This window comes from Anser anser (assembly GCF_964211835.1).
Source record: "Anser anser genome assembly, chromosome: 21".
In the NCBI taxonomy this organism is placed as follows: Eukaryota; Metazoa; Chordata; class Aves; order Anseriformes; family Anatidae; genus Anser; species Anser anser.
The window spans coordinates 12,837,194-12,857,718 of NC_139742.1; the positions used below are offsets into that span (position 1 = coordinate 12,837,194).

The window sequence follows — 20,525 nt, forward strand, 5'->3', positions numbered from 1 at the left end:
TAATGGGAAAAATATGTTGGGGTTTATTTAATAATATATTGAAGGACAGTACTGGGGTAGTCAGGCAACGAAGTTCTGTGAAAAAATTGTCTTGCTAACCAAGCCTTTTTTCTTGTATGCAATTGTAGGTTGACTTGACTGGGGTAACTAGGTAGCTATAAATGTTCAGGTAATCAGTCAAGCAGTCTAGTACTGTGTGATACTCCAACTTAAAAAAAAAAAAAGTATTAGTAAAAAATGCAATAAATGGCTCGTTTATTATCTGTCAGATATATTTCTACTAGCTGCTGATGGAAAAGTTATTTAATAATACATCTGTAGGGCACAGTGCATAATTTCATCAGTGATCTGACAATAAATTTGTGAATGCCATGGTTAACACTTGTAAATGACTCATTAAAATGGTGAGCAGTTATGACAGAACAGAGGGAAGTAGACTATGCTATGGTATGCTAGGTATTCAAATAAAGTTTGTGTTAAGGTCAAACATTTTTATATCAAAGAAGAGGAAGTGTAGGCTTCATTTAGGCACAAGGGAATGTATTTTGAGGGGCAGTCATTCTGTGAAAGATGCAGGCAGTCAAAATAGGTAAGCAACTCAATGTGAACTCTCAGTCCAGTGTTACAGGAAAAAAAGGATTAATACTGTGTCTAAATAAACAGACAAGGAAGAAGTAAACAGAAAAAGATTTTAAGCTCTAAAAAGTATTGGTGAAATTGGTGCTGAATTATAATGTACAATTTTGAGATTCTCATTTTTAAAAGGGAGGTAAAAGTTTTGAATGCCCCAAAATTATCAGTAAAAATATCTTAAGAGTTTGTGATGAGAGCCTTAAAGGGCAAGATCCTCCAAATTAATTAAATGGAGGATCAAGGAATGTCTGGAACAAAAGAGAAATGTTTGCTGCAGTCTGCCTCTTCAAGGTGAGCGGAAGAGATCTGTGAGAACATCGAAGTGATCCAAAAAGTGTTAGTACTAGGAGAATATTAGAGAACAAGTATCAGGTAGGTACCTATCTTGAAGGGTGTTTGTTGTTCTTCTATCCCAGTGCTGGAAATGGTGTTACAAAATTAGCAAAGCTACAGAAAGGGGCAATGAGGATGAAGTGAAGGATGTGGTCTACTTATGGCTAAACTGTAAGCTGCCTGGGAGACCTCAGCCTGCAAGATTTGTCTGGGGAGAGGGTATAGTATCTTCATAACATTACGAATTGTGAAGGTGAACAGGCAAGATTGTTTTTTTGTCTGTTTTTGAATTATCTTTAATGCAAGAACCAGAGGACATAAAATAAGACTAAAAAGGCCAGATTCAGGAGCAGAGTTTTTTCACAAAAACATTAATATTCTCGCAAATTAAGCTGCAGGGCTTCTCATCAGAGGATGTTGTAGGTGCTCCAACTTGATGTAGATTTGTGAGGCAACTAGATAAATTTATAAGAGAGAAGTCTAAAGAAAACATAAAGTGAAAAGATTTTCATCTGTGACTCGAAGTCCCTGAACTGCAAACGATGATTGACTAGAAAAATATTTTGGGAAAGTAATGCTACATGTTTTCATTCTTCTGCTTTTCTGTACCTTCCACCTATGAACCCATGTGAAGTTTGGAAGGTGTGCTGCAAAGATAGTTGGTTTTTCATGTTACGGATGCTGTTATGTTCAGGAAATAAACAAATGATACTGAAGCCAAAAGACTTTAAATAAGAAATTAGGATGCGTTTATGGAGCAAGAAGACTGGAGACTTCAGATTTATCCGTTCCCTGTTAGTAAAAACATCCTGTGTTCATTTGTAGATAAATTATTAAGGTTAATTCACAAACAACTGAATGAAATTTAAAGACCTGTCATTAAAACCTACAGATCAGTCTAAGTGATTGTAGTGATCTCTTATGGTTTAAGTCCCTGTGAATAGGGAGGTTAGGCATGTTAGTAATGTGTAATACCCATGCAAAGCCACTTTAAGTGGGATATAGAACAATATACTTAGGTATTCACAGTCTCTAGCTTGGGCATCTTTTAGAATAAGGAGTTAGTGCAGTTGTAGAATAATGCAAGTTGGGAGGGACCTCCAGAAATAATCTAATCCAGATCCATGCTCAAAGCAGGGTCAGGTTAGAGCAGGTTGCTTTGAATTTTGAGTTTCTGTAACCTCACCAGGTAACCTTGCTTGTTCCAGTGCGTAAGCATTTTCATTGTGAATATATTTTTCCTTATGTGTAATTGGAATTCACTTTGCTCTGACTTCTGTTACCTCTTACCATTTCATCGCTTGCCTTGGAGAAAAGTCTGGTTCCATCTCCCCAATAATTTCTCTTTAGGCAGTTAAAGCCAGCAATGAGATTAGTCCTTAACTTTGTCCTCTTAAGATTAACAAACCCAGTTTTGTCAGCCTGTCCTCTTGCATCTGAACTGTCTTATTTTCTTACTTTCTGTCATTGAAAGCCTAACTTTCAGTTGATCTTTATGTCTGTCATGCATACTCAGTTTCCTGAGCATTAAGCTAGATAGTCTTCTATTGAACTTTTTCTGAAACTGCTCCAGGATGGCTTTCCAGAAAATTCACTTACTTTGGTAGACTAATAATTGGTTTAGAATTACTGTAATATCTTTACGTTTATCTTATAAAATGTCATCTTCAAGTGATGGAAAATGAATAGCATAAAGGCTTAGGTATTTCGTATACTAATGTTTTCAGATTTTAAATGTTGAGTAGAAAAACCTTCAACTGTTATGTGAATGTAGACTTTGTTTTTGTGTTTTAGCAAAGCATAGCTGATCCTTTGCCAAAGAAAAAAGACTGCTTAGGTAGTGTAGTTAAAATATGCTACTTTCAGTGATTTTCTTTTATGACTAAGTCTATTTATAAGCAGTCAGAAATAGATAGGCATTAGTATCTCATCTCTCAAGTAAGTAGAAGTATTTTTAATTAAGAGAATAAACTACTTTAAGTATTAAAAATGTGTATTTTTCTCATGTTTGGATAAGAAAGCACTTTCCTATCTTACATAAGTTTCCCCAAAATATTTAGATACCCTTTTAAGGAACATGTGACATCAAAAGGATTGAGAATATGGAAGCTTTAATACTTCCTTTAGAAAGCAGTATGAAATGTAAGGAATCTGGAGTATTCTACAGTTGTCTAAGACGAGGTTTGGGATTTTTTTTTTTTGAATTTCTGTCATTCCTTCATATAATTAGTGCTAAATGTTTTCTTTTTCTACAAACTTTTTATCAAGTATAGTGAATATCTGGATTATTTTCAAAATAAATTTTATTGGTTTAGTTGTGTGAAACATGCTTCAACTTGAACTAACGTTGGCCTCAAAATTAAAAGAAGGTGCAGAGGTCTCCTTTAAATGCAGGATTCTGGTGATTGATTGTGATGATATTGATGATTTTTTTTCCAACAAGAGATTTCCTTCTTCCCTGTTTATCCATAATGCTTTCATAGACATCTGTTTGCTGATATAAAGTGTCATGTGTATCTGTAGGTGATAAATTCTTTCTGTCTGCCTGTTTTCTGTACTTCCAATAGCAAATGACCTTTGACTATTAACAATAGGGTGAAGGTGGAGAAGCAGGAGCAATTAATGCTCTGTAATTAAAAGGTTCAAACACAGTGGAGACTGAGTTTGCAGAGTGCTTTTGCAGAGAGATTTTTCAGATATATAGAAATTTTACTTGGAAAGTTAGTCTTCGATGACATTCAGAGTGAAAGAAGCAGATAGAATAGGGTGTTACCCCCAAAACAAACAAACAAACAAACAAAAAAAAAACAAGCAAAGAAAACCACCTTAACTGCCAGGAGTTGAATGTGATTGACGAAGTTGAGTTGGGATGTGAATGTATGTTACATCTATAATTTTATCTGAAATACTTAAGGGGATACTGAGTCACTTGTACCTTGTCATTTTCATTCTTGTGTGAACCAGGATCTTTTGATTTGGTAGGGAGCCCCTACTGTATGTGTATTTGCAGTATGGATGATTTTTGAGTGTATGAAGAGAACAGTACTTTTTGAGCAGGGAATAGCTTTCTTTGATGCCAGACAGAATTTAAAGGCTAGAAGATACGCATCTTTGTAAATGGAGGCTCCTTAATAGTAGGAAGAGTGTAGAGACTGTAGTAGAGGCACAGTGTTACTAACACTATCTGATTCTCAATGGCTTTTGTTAACATTAGCAATGCTACATGGGCTTTAGTGGAATTTTCAGTTTCCCGGTGAAAATTGCCTATCTTTGAGATGATTTTGTTCTAACTTGATATTTAGTTGTCTTAAATACTAGCTATTATAAAAGTCGGTATAAGGCAAAAGAAGAGAAAAGGAAAGGGTGACATGGTCTAAATGTCACTAAGGCAAGCCACCTAAATAGCATTTTCTCAGGTTTGGTGATGGTCTTGTTTTATGGAAGAGCCAAAGCTTGATTTGTTGGTATAAAGAAATTAAGAATGATTGTATTTGGGTTTGTGTCCATTCTGCTATGTTTAGTTAAGTCTTGAGGAAACCAGTGAGAATGAGTAGCATTTACCAATAATCGCACCGATATCAACTTGAAAGCTGTACTGACTGACAATGTGAGAGTTACAGGTAATCTTTGGAGTATACAGTAATACTACAGGTACTATTTGGAGAATAGTTATACAATTCTTCATACGTTGCTCTTTCCTAAGTGATGTATTCTTTGTTTAATACTTTTTTTTTAAGTTTTGGAATTTGTCACATACTAGTCGAACTAGAATGGGAAATTAGCAATCAAAGCAATTTACAACTGGGAGGGAGAGCCAAGAATAAAAATACCCAAGCGCGTGTTACAGGTAAGAAATGCAGAGTTTGGGAAGAACTGAGTTATGTAATAAATGTCACCATAATTCTGTTTCTGGTTATTTGCAGGAATGTCATGCTTTTAAACGAGATAAACCATCTCAATCGTGAGAGCCAGACCGAACAATGGATTGATGGAGATGTGCAGCAAAATGGGTTGAGTTAGTGCAGCACTAACTTACTCTGCTGTAAGTATGCAACTGTGATTAAAGTAGGTATTTTCCTATTTTCATCTCTGTTTGATACCAGAGATTATGGAAGTGTCTATCCGCGCTCTTCTGTTGAGAGTAGAACCTAGAGTCATGATAGTATTATACAGTAATATTGCAGATATGTATTTCTTTTTCTTTGACAGCTTTATTGAGACTTACCTGAAGTGTAACACTCTCAAGTGTATATCTTGTTGTAAGTTAGCAGATGTGTTTGAAGGATAATGGCTTTTGAGAGAGGACTGACTTCTGCTAGAGATAAAACTGCAGCTCTGTTTTGATACTGATCAAGATGATATCAGATTCTTAAATTGGTATTTATTATTTATTCTTTGTGAAGGACAGGTATTGCTTATGTAGTTATTGTTGTTAACCTGAGAAATATTTTTTGCTTTGTTCCCTTCAACATTAGGCAGCAGTGCTTGCTCCTTTTTTTCCTCATTTTATTTAGTAATCTTTCAGTTTTTTAGCAAATACTAAGACACGGTTTGTGGTCATGTTTCATTTAACTTAAGTAATTAACAGTTAACATAGCGTAGCTATGTTTGTGTGGTTATAAATGTTAATTTTGTTTTTTTCAGGTGCCAAAACGCAGCTTCCATGAGCTGCTTTTGTGAGGGTGACTCATGCAGAATATCAACTGCATGTAATCTGGATTAAGATAAAGTAATTTAACGCCACACAGCAGGGAGTTATAACACCCCAACTACATTTTTAGAAAAGGCCACTGAAATAGCAATATAGTGTTCTTTCACTGTTCCACAAAAGTTCAGTCCTTCTTTCCAGAGCGTCAATAGGAGGCTGGACTGGAGGCTGTGATCTAATAGCTTGTTTGAATTGATACATGCATTGCAGTACATTGTCTTCAAACAATCATCTGTTGGAATGAGGATTGCTTGCAAGCCAATTAATTTTAAACCAATCTTTTGAGATGTGTGGGATAGATCTCTATGCTAGAGTTACTGTCAAAGTGTAGAGGAAGCCTGAGATGACTGATGCTGATAGATGGATGCTCTTGGGAAGTATCTTGGGTGACTGAATTATCAGCTCTGAGACCTGTACTTGTAAAGTATTTGGAATCCTGCACCCATTACTTCAAACTTCCGTAATACACATTTCTGTATTTTAACTGCATTGCATTGGTTTTCAGTTTAGTGCATCAATAGCCAATACATTAATCTTACGTTCAAATTTGATAGTATGACATAAAGTTGTTACAGGATTTCTTTAGCCAAAAGCTTGAGATATGCTTTCTTTTAACCTCATTGGGGTCCAAGGCTTGTCTCTATTGTGCCAATGTTCTCTCCTTCCCACAAACGCATATCTTCGTAGCTCTAGGGAGATGGCAGCTTTTTTTTTTCCCCTCCCTTATCTACTACTGCCTTGAGAGCTGCTGCTGTACCTGAAAGACAGTTTGGAGAGGGTGGAGCCCTTATCAAGTTCATGCGCATTTTCTGGATAGTATGTGTACCTATGCAGCCTGTAAATGCTATATCACGTTCAGTGAATAATAGGATTCTGTCATACGGAATATAAATGTTCCACTAAAATAGTTTCTAGATAGTATTGTCTTCTGGCTGACTTCACATTAACCAATTGTGACACTTTCTCTCAATTTATTTCCATTTTTCTAAATTATGATGTTAAAATAGGTTTTCAGAGTAATCGCATATAAAAGTAGAATCATTTCCATTTTAATTTTTTAAGAACATGTGGATGTCTTTGGTAGATTTTCTGAGTTACGATTATATACTAAAACAAAAGATTTAAGATACTTTGCAGACAGGCCTTTAATAAGTTAAGAATCAGTGCCGCCTAGTGGAACATTGCAAACCTTGAAGTGTTCTAAAATAAATTTGGAGAGACTAAGTCTAGAGGTTCTTATGGTTGACACAGAATGAGGCATTTTCAGTAGTAGCAAATTATACTAGATTTTTTTTTGGGGGGTGGGGGAGGATAGCTTACAGTTAATTTCTTAATATAAGAAATGCAACTTCTTTTTTCCAGTGAAAGTAGATGTGCGATACCCCTGCTGACTTGTAGTATTTGAACACAAAAACCGCCTTATAATCAATAGAACGCTTACAAACTGCAAAGGCTGTTCTTCTATATTGCAAATACTAGTCCTTGTGAGTCCCTCACAGTAATATTGTGTTTATATACTGCTTCAAAATATGTTAATGATGTTTAGTGTGACTGCCCCAGGTGTCTTCTAATCTTGAGACTAAGTATGATAATTCAACTAGTTTTGCTGAGAAATTTAAACACAATTTAATGTTTGACTAGATGTTACTGCTTTAGTTGAGAGACATTATTTTCAATTTTTGAATGAAAACAAAAAGCTGGGTTTTACAGAAGCAGAAAATATGTTCCAAATGCCAGTAACTGACCATAATTGTTTCCTTCCTGCTGGGAGTGGAGACATCATTTTCTTGTTCCTGTTTGTGGTTGGATTTTTTTTTTTAACAATGAAGCATTCTTTTGTCCTGTGCAAACAGATATTTTTTTTCCTTAACATGCTCTAGTGATACAATAAGAGCAAATGCAGCATTTACTTGACTTGGAGAGGAGAATCTGTGACACTGTGGTATGGGAGTGTCAAGTCAGTGAAGCTAAGGGTGAATTTAAGACACTTTGTCATTTTCCAGTAAATCTATTTTTGTACTATGACAAATTAACAAAATGAATTTTTAAATTAATTACTTGTTCACACTTTTGATACAGGTGTTTACTGCAGAGTCTGGGTTTTGCACTGATTTTCAGTATTAAAACTTTAAGTGATATGTGCAATGGATTGAATTAATGATGACGAAAACAAGGGAAGACTCTAGTGATAATCACTTAAGTCTTCTATACTGTATGTGTGCAATAAAATTTCCTTGAATTCTTAATCAATTTTAAGGGATGGCTGTGGATTTTTGTTGTTGTTTTGGTTGGTTGGTTTTTGTTGTTTGTTTTTTAAAAAGTCCATGCTTGATGTGAAGACTTCAGAAATCGGTTATGAATTATTAGAAACCTCGACTATATTTCTTGTCTTAATTGGTTTAGGTATTCAGATGCTATCTCTATTTAGTTAAATGTCACTTGATCATGCCTTTTTTTTTTGTGTTTATACAGATTGCATTGCTCATATAATTACATTACTTCTTGAGGCATTAAATGGCGGCAGAAATAGCTAAATGGAGATAGGAGAAGAGAAAATGGAATAATGAATTTGTAAATATAATAAACAGGCATTTGATTGAACTCAGTTACTTGTGGATGTAATAAAATATGGAATATAATCAGGATGGAAATAGCATTTCATATTCAAACCTGCTTTTCCAGCCTCCTGCTCTTTCATGGTTTTACCAGCTAAGGATTCTGTGAGATATTTAATAATTTTGAAAGTAATTTTGAAAGTAATTTTGACAGTTTAGGAGCATTATGAAGTACATTTTGATGATACTGTACGTACAGATCTTGAATGAAAAATGTATCTTGTAGTTATTATTTCAAAAAACAGTAAGACCTTATTTTTATTGACTTTGCAGAGTGTCAGCTCTACCTTTTTGGTGTAGTGGTTGCCACAGATTCCTCTATTTATTTATTTTTGTGTCCAGGTTGCTATGATGGTAAGTTCTTTTGGGAAGCCAGGATTTGGACTGTTGCAGGACAACTAAATTACTGGGTTAACATATAGTTAATCCACAGAACCTTAATGTTTATATGTTTTTGGTTAAAATCCTCTTTCAATTTATTGAACACTGACAGGACTGATGACCCTAAATATGGGATGCACTTTGTTAAAACTGCTCAATTTTTGTTTTACTTGTGCTGATAGTATAACAGTGAATGGTGTAAATCGCTGCAATGAACTTTGGAGTACTGTTTCCCTTCAAAAGATGTATCTTCATTGGATCTTGTCGCAGCCCAGCACAGGATCTTATATGCTGAATTAAAAACATAATTTCCGTTAGCTTTTCATTATTCACTGTTAACTGTAGTAATAAGTTTATCAGAAAAGAATGTGCATGAAACTACTAACTTGTTTGTGACATTTTATCTATAGGTGGTACTGTTGCGTAAATAATAATGAAATATATTAGAACTTCCTGGTAAAATGTATACTAAAAACATGTACACAAGACAGTTGTCACTTAGGATGATTTTAGTTGTAAGATTAAAAAGTCTTAACATTTATATATAGCCTATTTACTTTTTTTCCTTAAACTATTAGTAGGCAATTATTTGTATCCAGGGATTTTAATATTTTATAACGTTTCGTGTTGTACAAAATCATAGAATGGCTCGGGATGGCTCGGGTTGTAAGGGACCTCAAAGATCATCTAGTTCCAACACCCCTGCCATAGGCAAGGATGCCACCCACTGGATCAGGTTTCTCAGGGCCTCATCTGTCCTGGTCTTAAACACCTCCAGGGATATGGGGCATCCACAGCCTCTCTGGGCAACTTGTTCCAGTGCCTTGCCAACCTCTGAGTAAAGGATTTCTTCCTAATATCTAATCTAAATCTTCCCTTTTCTAGTTTGAAGCCATTACTTGTTCTGTCACTGTACTCCCTGAGGAAGAGTCCCTCCCCAGCTTTCCTGTAGGCCCCCTTTAGGTACTGGAAGGCCGCTGTAAGGTCTCCCTGGAGCCTTCTCTTCTCCATGCTGAACAACTCCAACTCCCTCAGCCTGTCTTTGCAGGAGAGGTGCTTCAGCCCCTTGATCATCCTCTTGGTCCTCCTCTGGACCTGATCTAATACATCCATGTCCTTCTTGTGCTGTGGGCACCAGAGCTACAAAAATGGCCAAAAACATTGTGTTAAATCATTTCAAAAGAACAAAAGCTTTTGCATATAAAGCATTGTGGCTATTAGACCACTCAGCTATCCCGAGTCTTATGCATGTGTTTGTGCATGCATTTTATATCATGAAAGGGCTCAGAATGGCACATAAAAGATTTCTGTTTTCTAAAGGAAGTAGGTCGTTTCTGCCTTTACAATAGGAAATGGGGCCTTTTTCCTTTCCACTTTGCAGAAGTCATATGTGAGGGAATGAGAAGTGAGATTTGACAGTTGATATTTGGCTGGACAGGGCACTCAGGTAAGTAAAGACAGGATGTAGTGTTTCAAAGTACTGAACTTCTCAGAAGGGCTGCTGTCAGTCAGGTTTTATAGCGGGGTGCTCAGTGCTTCTGAGGTTTGTGCATTAACTTTTCTCTAGGTTAGAAAGTATCTGCATAGAATTCAGCAGCTGCTTCTTTGAAAGATTTAAAGAAGTTCTACTTTTGAAATGCATCCAGGCTGGCTTGCTCTGTCACTGCAATAATAAATAGCTATAAACTGCCCAGACTCAGAAAGAGTTTGAAAGTTTACTTTTTTGCTTTCTAATTTTAAGATGATGACTCTAAGCAAATGAAATTTGGGAAAAAGGAAAAAAGAAAAAAAAAAAGCTACATAAATACCTAGGTGTGGAGAATAAGCAAAACATGGTTCTAGATTACCTTAATTCTAACTCCCTTTTTATTTATCAATAGCACAAAAAGGTGGGGCTTTTTTTTGCCTCTTTCAAGCCTCCGGTCTGAAACTAGATGTGACATAGATGGTGATGTATGGTTCACATCAGTGGTTGAAAGCAAGCAGAGGGGTGCAAGTGTAACCACGTTATTGTTTCATCCTGTTTTCATGATGCAGTCTCACTTTCATCTTCCAATACGTTAACTGTAGCATATTCTCATTTGTACTCTACACCCGCAGCATCTGAATATGACTTTGTTCATTGTTCATCATGGAAAGCAATGTTCTGATGTTGAACATCTGGAGAAATAGTTTTGCGATGAAGAAAGAGGAAAATGAGTGCAGAGATCATATATCAGAATTGAACATAGAGCTCTGTGTAGTATATTCTAAAGGTGTCCGTAGGTTGTGGCAACTGCCAGTAAAGTGGAGTAGTATATTGAAAGGATCTTGCTTTTTACCTCCAGCAATATCAACAGTGTTCTTCATTCCCTTATTTTGGTCAATGACAGCTAACCTCTCTGATGTTTGGTATTGGTGTTTGTTTCCTTTTTTTTTTTTTTTTAAATAAACCAAAACTGTTAACTCTTGTTGGTTCCAGCCAAGTTTATCAGTGCTCAAATGGGGCCCTACTGCTTTTTAATTGTCTTCACTGAACAGCTGAGCAATTAATTTGAACTTAAGGAAAAACAGTCAGCTTTTGATAAAATACCAATGCATATTTTCTTAAAAGCATGCTACAGCTGTCAGTTCATGATTCAGTGATATTGGGAAAACTGCAATGACTTAATGAAGTTATTAAGTAGGTAGGGTTTGAAATTGGTGAAGACAGTTATAGTTTGGAGCTCAGAACGGGTGTACCAGGTCTTATCAGAAATTTGTCTAAACCAATATTTTTTCTCCAACAAGAAAATCAGTAAGATTAATAGTCATCAATGGTTGCTTACATAGTTATTCTCATATTTCTTGAGAACAGTGTGGTTAGTTACTTCCCCTGAATAGTCTGCTGGCATTTAGAATTTATAGCACAGTGACTTTATTGGCCAAAGGTGGTATCTGTGCTTAAGATTCCATAAGGACTTTCTTACGTAATAAGGATGAACTTGTGGTCTTTATAAGTAGAATACATGCATATCACTAAAAACAATGTAAAATTAGCCTTTCTGCTTTCAGAGAGTGTCACTCGTGTACCATAGATGACAAAACTTGACATATTCTGTTAAAATAATGGTTATAGGGATTATTCTTGTGTTTTGTTTTGATTTTTTTTTTTCAATTTAGTTGATCTTGCCCTGTCTCCACTTCTGCTGCAAAGAGAAGAAATCCATGTGTAGATGGGTTTAAGTTGGCAGCAAAGAGCGAACAACCTGTGTTGGTATGTACATTTGCATCCTGACTTATCCATTTTGCTACTGCCTATCTCTGAATGAGGTCTGCTGTAGCGTACATGTGAACCTTCCCTAAAAACGCAAAAGGGCTTTTTCATTATGTTTTAGCACTGTTTATATAATAAATCATTTTAATGATTAACTAGTCAAGAGAATTTTTAAGAAGCAAAGGCTATGAAATGAAATTATATGTTATTTTAGTGACTTTCATTGCCAACATGTTGGACCTTCTATAATTTTCAGAATTTCGAGTATTTCTTTTTAATCTCACTGGAGTGAAATATTGCAAGTATGGGAGAGTATCTTTTGTATTAGTTGTTCTTACTGTTTGCATGTAGTCTGACAGCCTTTTGTTACAGGAGACTTAGTAGTAGCTCCACTGTTAATTTGCAGAGTAATACCATTTGTGGTAGCAGGCGTGGAAATGCTTCATATCACCAGGTGATTTCATAAGAATAAAATCCCCACCTTTGACTTGACTTGCAAAGACAATTGCTCCCTATGACTTTCCTCCAGCAAAAGAAAATGGGTGTGAGAGAAGTTGTTTTTCATACAATAAGTGAATCTTGAAGAAACATGCACACAAAAGTAATGTAATTTTAAAGCTTATATTTGAAGTATTTGTGGAAAAATCCATTTTGTTCCTTTTTAAAATGAAAGTATCTAACCCAGTAGGCTTTCTGTGTGCTGAATTTTGAAAGCAAAAGTATGCTAGTGCTTTTGGTTTCAGATGTTAAAGCAGTTCTGTGTCTTGTTTAGTAAATGTAAAAACTTGCAGTAAAACAGAGCTTGGACAGGATACAAGATCACATATGGGATTTTTCTTTCCCCTTTCAGAGCATTTTTGAGCCCCCGCACACTGGAAACTAGTCAGGAAGGCGGAGAAGGAGGAGATGAGAGTGTTTTTGTGGCCATGATATAAATACTACATTTTAAAGAAATTACATCATAAAAATTGCTTTCCACCTCAGTATCTCTAAGGGCTATTAACAGAAGCAACTCCAGACCTAGAAATACTTTGCAGTCTGCTAGTGCTCAAAATACAAGTTTATTTTATCAGGACACAAGATAAAGGAAATTGATTCTTGACTAGTTTAACTGAGGAGATTCTGGTGTTATTTGAAACACAGTTATTGATTGATTTCACACATCTCCATGAGATTGTGTGAAAAATTGCTGCTGTTTGTTCTGTAAGGCCTTCTAGGGTGATAAGTGCAGCAAAGACCTTGCTTTTCTCAATGAAATAAAATAAGGGGTTACTTTTATTCTCATCTGCTTTTTTTTTCAGCACTTTCCTGTTTGTGTGATTGAAGTATTTTGGGAAAGGATAAGGATGTGAAGGGAGATGTGATATCCCTAGTTGTATATTTGAGTACCTGCAGACTAGTTTGTATGCATTTTGCTAGAAGAGTACATATACAGGAGCCTGTGGCAGTGGTTGCCATGGGTTATGCTGTGCGGAATGATTGTTTTCTCATTTTTGAAGTGAATCAGTGTTTGAGCTGACTTGGTAGTTCTGTGAGCAGTTCCTTTTTTTTTGTGCTTGCTTAAACACACATGAATAATACTGCTCATAGTATGTGTGTGCATGCTGTGTATGAAACATTCTCAGTAGCTGTCTGCTAGCAGTATGTTTGAAGTACGTGTGAACTTTCTGCAACACTACCAGTTCTTCATGCAGTGAAACAGGACTACAGAGTTAGCTATATTTTAATCTGTCCCTAACAGCTGATTTAGATGTTATAATAAAATAGTCAGTTCATTTTGCTTTCACCTCACGGGTATCATACTGATATAAATTGGGGGAAAAGTTCTTTCTTTTGATGGGACAGGTGTTGGAATTCAGCAGTCTCTTCTGTGCAGTCCTGTGTTAGCTTTTTTTTTTTATATGCATCTTAACAAGTTTTCACTTAAGGTTCCATTAGGTGCTCAGATGTGAATCATGCAAGGCATCACCTACGTAACAAAACGAGGGGCAGATCCTCTGCTAAGACCTTCTCTATATAATGAGGAATGGATCGTGTTGAACGCTGTGACTTCAGGAAGGCTTCTAAACATCTACTGCTGTCCCCTTACTCAGTTAATCATCCATTTTATTGTAGTCCCAAGAATCTGTTAATGTATACCTAATAAATTATTTACAAGGTAAAAGTAGTTTTAGATTTGAGAATGTATAAACTCTCATTCATGATGCAATGTACATAAACTTTAAATGTATCATTATGATATATCTGACAAAATTTTAAGAATAAGAGTGCAATGTGGTATTGAATTTTTTACTGAAGGTCTTTGACAAGTACTGTGCCATTGTGCTGTCACTAGGACAATAATGTAAGGGCAGCTTTAGCTTATTAAGCTAGTAACGAGTATGAATGTGTGCAAAATGCAGTAAACATAGTGTCTGTGTGAAGTATATTTTGGCTGTGATTGAGAGTAGAATTCAAATTTGGTGCTGACTTTTACTTCATGTCAGATAAATATAAAGAATGCTTGTCTTGAAACAGCATCTTCTGTTTCAAGAAGAAACAGTGAATTAATTGCAAAGTCTTATTGCGATGATAAGAGGTCCACTGTGAGGGAGGGGCCTGATATATCCGTTGGTGACAGTTCTCTGAGTGACATAAGAAAGCTGTCTAAGGGAATTTCTGAATTAGCCAACATTATGGTCACATTCTATGTTTTTTTTTGGCTACATAGATTTGGAAATGAAGTTGCTTGTGATTCCTTTCACTTCCCCTTACATAAAATTTTGAACAAAAAGAATGTTGTTGTGCGTGGAAGCATCTGTTTTTGTTATCGGATAAGAGATTTTTATTTAAAAATGTTTGTGTGTAATTCTTTTGAATACCTTTTTAATCTGAATTCAAAGTCCGTAGTCACATCAGTTGCTGTCATTTTAGTTGTGCCTGTTTATATACCAGTTGTGTTTTTTCTGATTGAGATGCAACTTAATTAAATTAATGAACTCATACATCCACCTCTGTCCACATGGCACATATCCTTTAAAGTGTAATAGTTAAAATATATCACAGAAAATGATGTCGGATTTCCTGGTATCAGGGAGATGATTCTTTGCTGAATACGCAGGACTATGGTGTCCTGTAATTATTTGTGCTTTATTTGAAGATTGGTTGATTATTTTATTTAATAATGTTACTATTATGACCAATGTCTATTAATTCAGATCTGAATGTTTTTGTTTTAAATGTTCATTAAACACTTTGTATTTCTGCAGCAACTTAACTGGAACAGATCACTTATTTCAAGTAGATAGAGGCAGCTTCTTTCTGATACTGCATACTCTTTTTTTGCCATCCAGTCTTTGGTTTCTGAAGGAAGCTTAAGGCGATACATGTGAAGTCATAATTTGGAAGTGTATCTGTCTGCTTAAGACAGTTTGAAAAAGTCTCATTTCAGATGATGTTGTTGCTGGATTAGCCAAGATACTTGAGATTCATCCTTCCAATTACAGACGATGATGTTGGCATGTTGTGTGTTCTGTTCTTTGGGACCTGACTGAGATGCTTTCAGGCACACCTGTCTGTAAATATTAGTGGAGGTCTGAGCAGCTGCAAATATAATTTTTGTATTACTTTCATACAGTACACTGTATCACCAATTATGAGAGTAATTCATACATTTATAAAAAAAGCAATGAGCAGAGGAAGCACCATTTCTTCAGTCAATTAATAGCTTCAGTTTCTCATCTAAAGGTGTATTGTGGTATCCTGCAGTTTCTGGATGAATACTGTCTAGCATAGACTTTGAATAAAATCTTATTCAATATAAATCATGAATAAAACACGATGCCATTTAACATTTCTTGAGTTAATTGGAAATGGGTGTAAGGATTTGGCCTAGCTGTAGTGATACTTACAGTCCTTTGCGTTTGCTACCTGAAACAGAAAAGGCAATCTAGCTTTTAAGATTATATTGTTTCTAAAGAATCTTTTCATTTAGAAATAACAGTGCGTTTACTTTACAGGAATTCTGCTTTCATCATGTTGTCTTACCTGTGCTGGCTGAGCTGAAACTTCTGGCTTCCTGGGGAGAGCATGTATAAAAGGAATGACTTCATGGCCAATGTGATGGTCACCTCTGCCACTCCAGAGGTACAGTTCACTGGTTTTTTTTTTTTGTTTGTTTGTTTTGCCTTCAATCAAAATTGGAAGTGTTGGTTTGGTTTAAGTTTCAGAGAAGCCATTTCCCCCGTCAGTCATTTCAGTCATGTTTCTTATGAACAGTGTAGTAACAGTTGACAACAAAGTAATTTGAGCTCCATGATTTTGAGTGTTTACAATCTATTCTTTTGTTGTTGATGACAATGATTACTGATTTAGACTAGTTTTAAATAGCAGCTTTTGACCTCTTTCTACATAACTTAAATTTCTGAAAATCCCAGTATTTGTTAAGGTGTTAAAAGCAATGTAATGTACCATCCAGATGGAGCCAGTCAGAAGTATTTTGGTTGGTTGGTTTGGGGAGTTTTTGGGGGGAATTTACTAGTATTCTGTAAGATGTTGTTCATTTCAACTCTTTGTATCCTTTGGAGGCCAGGCAACTCCGTTATGGTGTCGTGTCCCGTTTCCCCCTGCCCTCAACACCCCCCCCCCCCCCCCCCCCAAAAAAAAAAAAAAGTGTTCCATGTGATCTGCTGTGTATAGCTAACAGCCTGTGTTTGTAGGTCCAGGAGAGCCAACTGAAAACTGCTTGGTAATTAGTTACCCTACTGAATTTTTCTTTTTTACCCAGTAAAGCACGTTTTAAATGTATGAAACTTGTTCTGAAACTTCTTCTGTTTCTATATACTTTCTAAGGTGGAGACTAATACTACATATGTGTTAAAGGTTTGGGTGCACCATGGATTTATAAAGGATCATATTCATACACCTTTATATATTTTCTCTTTTCCTTTATCAGACTAATCAAACTTGTGAAGCCCCTTTTTTAGTTTTTCATTGCCAGCTTATGTTTTTGTTTTACCATCTTGAGTAAACAAAGTGAAGATAAACAGTCATCAACAAGTTGTCACCTCGTTGTTTGTTATCTTTTCAAGGTTGCTGAATATATAATAATCCTTGCTTACCCATATGTACTTCTCTGCTGATTTACATATTCTTAATACTTCTACCTCTAATCAACTACTCTGCCTCCTGTCTTGTAAATAATTATTTATCATTGCAAGCATAGTCTCTGTTGTAAGGTTGCATGGTTTCCTTAAAGGCTTTGGAATCAGGAACCATGTTAAAAGTCTTTTGGAAGTCCAACAAGATTGTATTAACCATTTCCTTTGCCATTGCCATTTCCCTCAGTATCACCATGTCTGTTGATACTGAGGTAGTGCTGCTCATTCTAAATGTTATCTTGACAGTTTACTGATACAGCATACCTAACTTTATACACTTCTTTCCCCTTTATACACTTCTTAGATTTACCCAGTACCAATGTCAGGCTTCCTAGTCAGTAGTCCTCCAGATACTTGGGAGGAAGAAGGGAGGAAAACAAACAAAAAACAGCATCACGTTTACCAGTTTCTAGTTCTTTGTTACCAAGTCAGTTTTAAGTGAGATTTACATGCCACAGTTAGTTGTTCATCTTTGTTTGACAGCCATGTTCTTCTAACAAACAAATAACTTAAGTGAGGTAAGGGCTTAAGATTTTACATGCATATATGTGTTTAATATGTAGTTTTAAGAAATAGGAAAAAAAAAAAAAAAAGATGGTATTACTATTATTAAATGAGATTATTCCTGAAGAAAGGAATTACTATTTTTTTCTTCCTTACTGTTGTTATGGAGAGAGGAGCACGATTTGAATCTGCCTAATCTTTACTTGGCGCATTTAATTTAAACACTTCCTTTGAATATGAATCTTCAAAATCCCAATAAGTTTCCTTTCGTGAGAAAACTCTTTTATCTAGTCTATAATTTTAAAAATAGCTTTCCAGAGTGTGGAATTTCACAGAGCTAAAATTGTATTTCACAGTTTTTGTAGAACAAAGTTTTCTGAAATAGGTTAGAAATATTCACAAACTGTGCTAAACTAAGCTTAATAATGTAGAAGTATGCAGCTTTTTGAAGGTTCACAATTTTTCTTGTCATTTCTTAATCGGATGTGAGTTTCACCAATCTGCAGATGTGTACTTTTTTTTGTTGTAGGGTAGTAGCAGCTCAGATTCTCTGGAAGGGCGAAGTTCAGATTATGCCAATAAAAGCTATGACGCAGTTGTATTTGATGTATTGAAAGTAACTCCTGAGGAGTTTGCTGTAAGTAGAAATACTAATTTTGCATTTATGCTTGTATTCTATTCATGACTTGCAGAATATAAAAAAAACAAAAATCTGATTATATAAACTATAACAAAATAAACATCTCAGGACTTAATCATTTAGTGCTGAGCTGACATAGCATATTTGGTTTTCTGCTAAAGTCATTTGATTTTTTTCTCCAGTGTTTTAGAAAACAATGTATTAGGTAATAATACATAATATTAGGTATGTGCAATTCTATTGATTTTTTTTTTTAGTTGAAATCACAGGATAACAGCTTTTGAACCTAGTTCAATGTTTCATTAACATTCTGGTTTTCAAAGTGATGTTTCATTTGTTTCAAATAAGATCCTACCTATAATATCTTCTTCACAAAAAAGATCTGGAGATGTGGCTACGTTATTCTTTTGTCACTTCGGAAAAAAATCTGATGAATCTGTTCTTTAACAATAATGCAGAATACACAGATGAGAGCTGCTGTTAGGTAGAAATAATGACGTGTTGCCACTTGGGATGGTGACATTTTTGCACGTGGTATGTCCCCTATGTGGAAGGTCCCTTCCAATCCCTAACGTTCTTGGACAGGGGTGGCCTGATTCTGGACTGATTGGTTATGTTCTGTGGAGGAAATACTACTGTTTGGTTTGAAGTTACTGAAGTCTCACATCAAGCAGATGTAAATACATGATTGTTAGCTCTTCATATTGCAGTATTTAAAATTTTATCTTTATTGCAGAGCCAGATTACGTTAATGGATATGCCAGTATTTAAAGCTATACAGCCTGAGGTAGGTTTTTTTTTAAACTGTTTACATTTTGGGATTTCAGTACCTGTGGATATGTAACCATTTAATTAAGGGTGCTTCATTCTAAAATGCTCAACTTCTTGCAGTTCACTAATACTCTTCTAGGCTTGTTCCTTGTTAGCACTGTGAGTCTGTAACTGAGCCTGATTTACTGTGATTTGCCAGCTGTCTTAAAAGGAGATGACTGTGCTTTTCTGCAAGTCTTTATGTCCTGCTTGGTGCAAGAGTTTATTCTGGATAAATATATAACGTGAAAATTGACTGCTCTCTTTTCTGCTCCCGTCAGTTCACATTAGATTTCAGTGCTTGACTTATGCCTCTAGTTATAACCTGTATTTTAGGCTGCATCAGCCATTCATTTTCATTGAACTGGTGCCTTGGATTGGTTTTAGTAAAATGTGATGGACGCTGCTTTTAAAAATTCTTTTATATTATTATTGTTTTTAAACATTACTGACTTTGGATGCAATTTTTGATGTTTTTCCTAGGAGTTAGCCAGCTGTGGGTGGAATAAGAAAGAAAAACATATCCTCGCTCCAAATATCGTTGCCTTCACTAGGAGGTTTAACCAGGTATTATTTGATGAATGTGTTGAACAGGTACTGTTGTTTTTAAGTACAAAGTGAAATAGAACTACTAGTATGAATATTCTTATAAATGAGGATCAAGATTTTTAAATGACAGTTCTTTTTCTCAGTTGCTTTGTCCACATTTTTTCCTGTTGTACCACTAGACTATAAGTTCCTAATAATTTTTGTTGGTGTGTCATTGTAGAAAATTAGCAATTCTTTTCCTTCTTTTTCTGCATTCCGTCTGTTTCTTCAGTTATCTTAGTGTCAGCTCACTTCTGTACTTACTTCTTATATCAATGCTAATGCTTTGGGGTAATATTCAGATGAGAACTTAGGGGATCAGACCTCTTTTATTTTCCTACTCTGTTTTCTCCATCGAACATCATGAAACTATTTAATCAAGTTATTTTTTGTAAATAAATTCAATTGCATCTTTTTACTTTATAGGTCAGTTTTTGGGTTGTACGAGAAATATTAACAACACAGACCTTAAAAATAAGGGCAGAAATACTGAGCCATTTTGTGAAAATCGCTAAAGTAAGTGCATATTCATTGTATTGTCATTTAAAATGTTATTTCCTTTTTATTTGCTTCTACACTGCTCCTATGAACCATTTTTGTATTACATAGGGTAACATTCTGGGTATTTTTAGCACATCTGCTATGTTGTACGACATGAATAAGAGAAAGGTATGATATCGATTGTTTCTATTTTGTTTAAAACAAAAACAAACAAAAAATCATACCCAGTTCATTGTGAATTATCTTGTGTTTTTGACTAACAAAGTTAAAAATGGTTTCTTGTTGCTGGCCAACTACATGTAGCCAGTGCTGAACATGGTTGTAAACTGTTCTGTTTTCTCTCCCCCCATTCAAATGTATGTCTTTATGAAAAGAAATCTTGCTTCCAAAACAGCTATTGTGTGACCTCATTACTATTTGTAAAATATAGTTGTTCAAA

General features: G+C 35.3%; 1 protein-coding gene across 4 annotated transcripts in view; it reads left to right on the forward strand.

Annotated features, from left to right (window-relative positions):
• The window catches only part of RALGPS1 (Ral GEF with PH domain and SH3 binding motif 1), a 111,460-nt gene that overhangs the window by 2,854 nt on the left and 88,081 nt on the right, over nt 1-20,525 (forward strand). For 3 of the 4 annotated variants that reach the window (XM_083807056.1, XM_083807057.1, XM_083807058.1), the window contains exons 2-8: nt 4,890-5,008; nt 11,812-11,905; nt 15,904-16,030; nt 18,077-18,184; nt 18,924-18,974; nt 19,481-19,564; nt 20,012-20,101. In XM_083807056.1, coding sequence (XP_083663182.1) covers nt 15,974-16,030; nt 18,077-18,184; nt 18,924-18,974; nt 19,481-19,564; nt 20,012-20,101 — 390 coding nt within the window. In that variant the 5' untranslated portion in view covers nt 4,890-5,008; nt 11,812-11,905; nt 15,904-15,973. The remainder of the gene's footprint in view (nt 1-4,889; nt 5,009-11,811; nt 11,906-15,903; nt 16,031-18,076; nt 18,185-18,923; nt 18,975-19,480; nt 19,565-20,011; nt 20,102-20,525) is intronic. The other variant, XM_083807059.1, reaches the window with a different exon arrangement.